Below are 6,386 nucleotides of genomic sequence, written 5' to 3' on the forward strand. Positions count from 1 at the left end.
TTATCTGGATTTTTTTGTCTTTGCTTTGGCCCTGGCCCTGGCCCTGGCTCCAGGCTTTGCTGACGACTTTTTCTTCAGAGTCACTTCCACAGGGTAGTGGTCACTGATTTCCAGAGCCTGGAGGGTGAGGGGAGAGAGCATGTGTTTGAGACCTTATGAGAGACAAAAACACTTTTGACTGTGATGCTAGTTGGATGCGCTACCATCAAATGTGCTCTAGCCTTTTTTTTTTTTTTTTACCAAACTTTTGTTTAACCATCAGTTAGGGGGCCTGTCAGCTTTGACTTTAATACGGTTTCACATTTACTTTGAGAACACACAAAAGTCACTTTTAAGTTTTGCTCTGGAGATCTGCCTCATTAGGAATAGCTTAGAGTTGTTTTTCAATTCAGGAGAACTGTCACACAAGACCTGGTTTGGGAGAGGGCTATATGAAATAGGTGTTTTTAATGCTGTAGTTTAGCTAAACAATAACCCTCTGTGTTAATGTGTCCATTAAGTTTTGGTCAGTGACTCACCTCTTCCTCTGTTATGCCATAAGCCTCGTGGAAGTTGAAAGGTTTGGCAGACCTTGGCACAATACCTTTGAGCATGTCATCCTTGTACACCACAATCCTAGAGACGCAAGTTTACACCATATGTTTTTTTTTTTTCTCTTTTTTTTACCATCTACAATGACATGATTTGACTGGATGGAATCAGACAGATTTGTTCTTTGTGAGGGTAATGTACCAGTGTTTGTGAGTGTACCAGCTGACCTGTCGTAGGTGTGGTCATTGGACAGACTCGCCGTGGTGTCCACATCATCCCCAATCAGCCAGTGGAAGTCTGGGTCACTACGGATCCTGATGTTCTTCATTTTCCTCTTGGAAACATAGGCACCGTCCGCGTTGAAATCTCCCAGGATCATAATGTTCTAGAGAAGACATAAGCCTTACAGTAACATCTACATAATGCTTTGTTCACAACTGTACTGGTCCAGTCCAGTGGCTCTCATACCTTGTAGTACCATTGGTGTAAATTTGTGAAATAAGAACTTGAGGGACCAAGAGAGTAACACAGCACATCCATATGTGTTTCATGACAAGGTAAAGAAGAACTGGTGAAATGCACAGATGTATTTACCATTGCTTAACATTCATTATTAATTGACTACTTTTCTTTTTTTAACTCTATGTATATGCATACATATAATTGTACTTTGTGTGTATGTATAATTAAGAGCATTGTATGCTTTATGTCTATACTCCATTACACTTACATCTGTGCTCCACTTCTTCATTACAGCCTGGACTACATCATACAGCTCATCCAACTCTTTCTCTGAGTCCTTTGGTTTTGTGTGTACAGGGATGAGCACCAGATCTTTGATTACTGTACACACACACACACACACACACACACACACACACACACACACATACGAACCCATGCACAGGAACCAGTGAAGACATGCCAAACCGTGTATTATGTCTGACATTTAAGTAGAAATTTTTTAAAGGTAATCTTAAACTCAGTTTCTGTGTTTTAAGATAGTCTTGTCACACAAGGTCTCTTTATGATTGGCTTAATTGCTTTGCTGTCAGCCTTTGGGTCTTTTAGAGTAAAAGCTGACTGTAGCCAACTTGTACATGCAAATCTGTGTGCAGCTGCCAAAGGGAAGCATAGTGGATGAGCTTTCCTTCGTTCAATCTTTCTCTTTTGTTCTCTTTTGTTTTGCCTATTCACTTTGTGTATTTTTTTTCCCCTTTTTTTCCTTTTTCCCCTTTACTTTCTGCATATCTTTTTTTACTTGTAATCACAGTCATCTTATTTCATTGGCTTTCTAGGTGGAGGATTGGGTAATGGGATTACGGTATTGCTCCTGTAACAATGTCATAAGTTGTTAGAACATTGTAATGATGATCAACACCAGTAAAGAGATGATTAATGACTAAAGAACAGATTACGGATGGGGACTGGGTTTAGTGGATGCCACTCTGACCTGTTTTGGAGCAGGAGAAGTGGAGAATGAAAGGCTCCCGTGAAAAGGCATCTTCATCTCCCTCTTGGTCATCCTCATATTGATAGGTGTCAATCAGACTCACCTCATCTTGTCTTTTTGATAAAGGAGAACAATTTGCAGTTAAAATGGCATTCATCCAGTGGTAACAACATCACTCTGCTATAAGTTACAGAACATGGAGAGACAACTGGGGACCACATAATCCATAAAATATAACAGAAAAATCACAAAATATTTAAATAAAAATGGACGCTCAGAATGTGGAAAGGAGAGTGTAGATGGTCTTTGAAGCCCTACCTGTAAAGACAGACAAACTGTTCCTTATAAACAGTTCGTCCCAGCCTGGAGCTTATTCTCATACTGTACGGATGTCTCCGATTAGCACTGTCAAATTAATAGCAGAATACAATAGATGTTAAGACCCTTATGACAGTTTCTGAACAACGAAAAAAAGACTCATTATGCGTGATATGAGAGTGAATGTGTGAAAATGAAACTGACCCTGTTCTGTTTAGCTCCTTCAGGAACTTTTCCATCGCCTTTCCAGACTTGTCAACGACCTCAAGGATGACAACGATACTGTACCGGGACACAATCTGTAAAGACAAATGATGGACAGATCTTCATCAAATTGGTACGTCCAGCTCCTTACAGCGTATTCATAGAAATGTATGGAGGAGTGGCTGTGCTGTTTAGAGTTTCTATGTTTTCTTGGAAAAAAAGAAAAAACAAAACCTTTTCATTGTTGTCTCGCACAAGTTCGCGGAACTCCTCTCTGGGCACTTTGTCAGAATTACACAGAAAAATTACACTGTGTTCTCAGAAGTTTTTAACATGATGCAATAATCCATGTCGCTATCCACACAAGACCTAACCAATCCTGTCCAAGACAAACACCTGCCTCCAAACTAAACACATGTCCTATCTTCGTATACATGAGAACAAATGAGCAGCTCTCATTGTGGTACTTTTATCAGTGACAAACTACTGAATGCACGTCTTTATTCAAATGCTTGGACGACTGGATCAACACTTTTTGCATGTTTTCATGGTGTTGTTTCACTCCAAGATTATTTTATTTATTTATGATCCAATTATTTTTAAGAATCACCTTTATGAGATATTTAACCGTATTCTTGTCTTCCAGTTTGTTTTTGCCCAGCTTTTGCACATTAAAAGATGCAATCTTCATGATGCCAAGCAGGAACACCTGTAACACAAAACAATAAAAACTCTGTGTAAAGACAGTATAACAGATGTTGTCATATTAAGAGCTTAAGCCCCGAGGCGGTCATGACAGCTACACATGATATGATACCGCATTAAAAAATCATGCAAATGTCCAACTTAACAGTCATCTACAGAGCAAGAAAGGGGAACAAAACAGTAAATTTTCTCTGAAATTGACAAAGCTGTTACATTTTTCAAAAAGTTCAAAGATCTGCAACTAATTGCACAGGAAGCCATAAGTTTTAGGCGCTCTGTAATTGTAAAAACCACAGATGGCTGGTCTAGGCTATAGCGGAAAACCTCGAAGCTTGTTTCACGTCTGCTTTCTGCTCTTAGCGCTCAAGCAGAGCACCAAACGAAACTGAACAGAACATGGAAACAGAGGGGACTGCTGAACATAAACTGTAACTTACTGTTAAACATTAACAAAATCCAACCAACAGTCAGGTCTGGCAGTTGTATCAATATAATTCACATAGCTTTGTTATCACTGATTTACCAATTTTATTGACAAGTTCAAACACTTCATTCAAATCAGGAGCCAATGTCACACAGCCTAAATAATACATGTTTTCAAGTTCCTGAAATCTGATCATCTAAAGCCTTAAGATGCTACAGGTTGAATTTTGCAGTGAAAATAAATCTGCTATTGAGATGGGTTCAAACTGTACCAGCCTGGGTTGTCTCCAGCCGACCTTTGTGATGCTTTGTTCTTTGCCGTCTCTCCTCTGAGGCCCTCTCCTCTGTGTCTGCTGTGGCCAACGATAACAGACTCTGCGCTCTTCCTGTATTTACCACATTGCGTGTGACTGGCGAGACTTCATCTGTAGTTTACATTGCTTTTTTTTTTTTATTAATCAGCCAATCCAGTTTTTGCAGGGGACTATTTGTTTTCTTGGAAACAACATATCTTGTCTGTGGATTGTTGATGATTAGAATGGGTGTGGTTCAACTTACACATTACTGTTGATAACTGCCCACCCACTGATCTGAACGTCATAGCTTATAGCAAAATGGTTGTAAGGGAGATGTATGTTATAATGAAATTGCATAATAAAATCTAGAATGACATCATTCTGAAGACATAGCTCCTCCCACTTTTTTCATCTGACAAAGAAAAAACATTAGCAATTTGCCTTATGATCATGGTTGACTGGACATCTACTCACAGACCACTGTACATAATGTAACACATACTTCCTTGTTCTCAGGAGCAAGTTGGACATTTGACAGTTGTAACACTGTATGCTGTTACCTCAAAACTTACTAGATTGCTGAAACAATCAATAACATACACAGTACATGTTACTACTCCTATAAACGAATGTGTTTTAAATCTTGCAGGTGACTGTAATCATGAATTCTTTATCTCTATCATTTATTTTAAATACAGATTATTGTGATCATGAATTCTTTATCTTTATCTTAAATGCAGGTGCAAAAAAAACCCCATGACTGACACACAGAGTCTTAAAATACCAGAATACTGCATAGAGTCATGTTTCAGTAAACATTCCAGAAGGCACAACCACAGTTATCTGGGATGTCTGGACATGTACGTTGTGTAAATACCCAAAGTGACACCAGGCAACATGAGGAAGGAGTCTTGCCCTTTCAGATCATGCAGAGAGTAGCTGGAAATTCAGGTGGAAAACTAACCAAGACAACAACCAGGAAGCAGCCACTATAATCAGACGGTTTCCATGGTATCTGTGGTAATCCCCGGCCTAATTGTCCAATGTACATTTCCATTCGTTTTATCGCAGAATAGACCTCAAATAATGTAAACAAACAGATGTTAACGGACAGAGAATGCCTTCCTTCCCTCACACTCAAAGGTCCAACCTATGCTTCATTATAGATAAATACAAAGACATTTCTCAAATTCAAAAACAACAGCGACAGCTTTGTTATTATTCAACAGTCATCATCTCACACACCTTAGTGGGCATTATGTCACCTCAAATTTACTAATGCAACATTCTATTGTCCTTCAAAGCCTATCACAGCCCAAAATCAGGATGATATCTGGACTTGTATCCCCACCCTTTAGTACTGTGGCCACATTCCACATCTGAGAAGGAATGTGTCTTGAGGTAACCATTGGTTTAGTGAATGAGAGGGTGTTCTGCACCATTGTTGCCCAACTAAAATGGGGCTGGGCCACATTTAAGCTGGTTATAATTTACATTCACGTCTTGTCCAATCAGAAAGCAAGGGTTTCTGTATAGACTGTAGTTTGTTTCTCAGCCACAGTAGTATCTCTTGACCTGTGCCAAAGAGTGCGTGGAGCCCACCTACGTTTTCGGACAATCTCGGTAAGTTACACTGGCAAAGAATCAACATTTTGTCAGCTGCGCTTGCACTGTAGCCTAGAATGACTTGACGCAGTTCTCAGATAACTTGTGTATTCATAGAGATCTAATTGTGCTGATCATTCTTCAAAAAATTCACATAAAACAAAATATCTCTTAAAATCTTTGATGTAAAAAAAAAAAAAAAGTTTTATTTTTTTGTGGATTTTTTTTTTTTTTTAGTTATTTTAAGGCTTTTCCATCCACACGTTAATACTGGTCTTGTACGTTCTTCACAGAGGTTTGATATGTTGGTCTGTAATGTCTAACAGATTTGGTGTGGAAATTTCCAGTCCACTTCTCTTTTCTTACCAGTGTAAGACCATGGAAAATAACTCTGATTTCCGCTTAGGACCTTTTCTGCTGAAAAAGGCTGTAATCTGATATGTGCTGACTTCCCACTCACAGATTTGACTTTATCACCTGCTTTGTAGCAAATCAGGAAAACATCAAAGTAAAAAGCATGAAATAATAAAGAGTAAATAAAGTAGTAAATAGAGTAAATAAAGTAATAAACTGAAAAGAGTAAATAAAGTGATGAAGATGTAGAATATTCATTCACGTAAACAATATTTACAGTAGTGGTTTACTACGTAAAATTGTGGGAGTGGTTAATGTTTACAAAGAATTGCACTCAAAAGAAATGTCTGAGCCTTCAGGGAAAAAAAGTCTCCTTGCCTTTGTGATGCTGGATGTATTTAAACTATGGAGGCCCTCAGACATCTGGATACTGTTAGAGCACATCTAAGAATGTCGAACAGAAAACAGAAATATTCAACAGTTCTTTGAGGTTAGTT

At 38.6% G+C, this 6,386-nt stretch overlaps 1 protein-coding gene across 1 annotated transcript; it reads right to left on the reverse strand.

Annotated features, from left to right (window-relative positions):
- Positions 1–3,557, reverse strand: dnase1l4.2 (deoxyribonuclease 1 like 4, tandem duplicate 2). The gene is made up of 9 exons (XM_030777295.1): positions 3,425–3,557; positions 3,117–3,215; positions 2,507–2,601; positions 2,303–2,389; positions 1,985–2,097; positions 1,262–1,374; positions 759–916; positions 519–615; positions 1–117 (listed from the first exon to the last, which is right to left on the reverse strand). Exons 1-9 carry the CDS (start codon positions 3,470–3,472, stop codon positions 1–3), a joined length of 927 nt encoding a protein of 308 aa, XP_030633155.1. The 5' UTR covers positions 3,473–3,557.
- Between the last annotated feature and the right edge of the window lie 2,829 nt (positions 3,558–6,386).

This window comes from Chanos chanos, chromosome 6 (assembly GCF_902362185.1).
Source record: "Chanos chanos chromosome 6, fChaCha1.1, whole genome shotgun sequence".
NCBI lineage: Eukaryota > Metazoa > Chordata > Actinopteri > Gonorynchiformes > Chanidae > Chanos > Chanos chanos.

Coding starts and splice junctions, on each gene's coding strand:
- dnase1l4.2 (XM_030777295.1), bottom strand. CDS start 3,472: ATGGCTTCCTGTGCAATTAGTTGCAGATCTTTGAACTTTTTGAAAAAT. Junction 2,098..2,302: donor CAGTTTGTCTGTCTTTACAG/GTAGGGCTTCAA, acceptor TTTATCAAAAAG/ACAAGATGAGGTGAGTCTGA. Junction 118..518: donor ATGGCATAACAGAGGAAGAG/GTGAGTCACTGA, acceptor CTCACCCTCCAG/GCTCTGGAAATCAGTGACCA.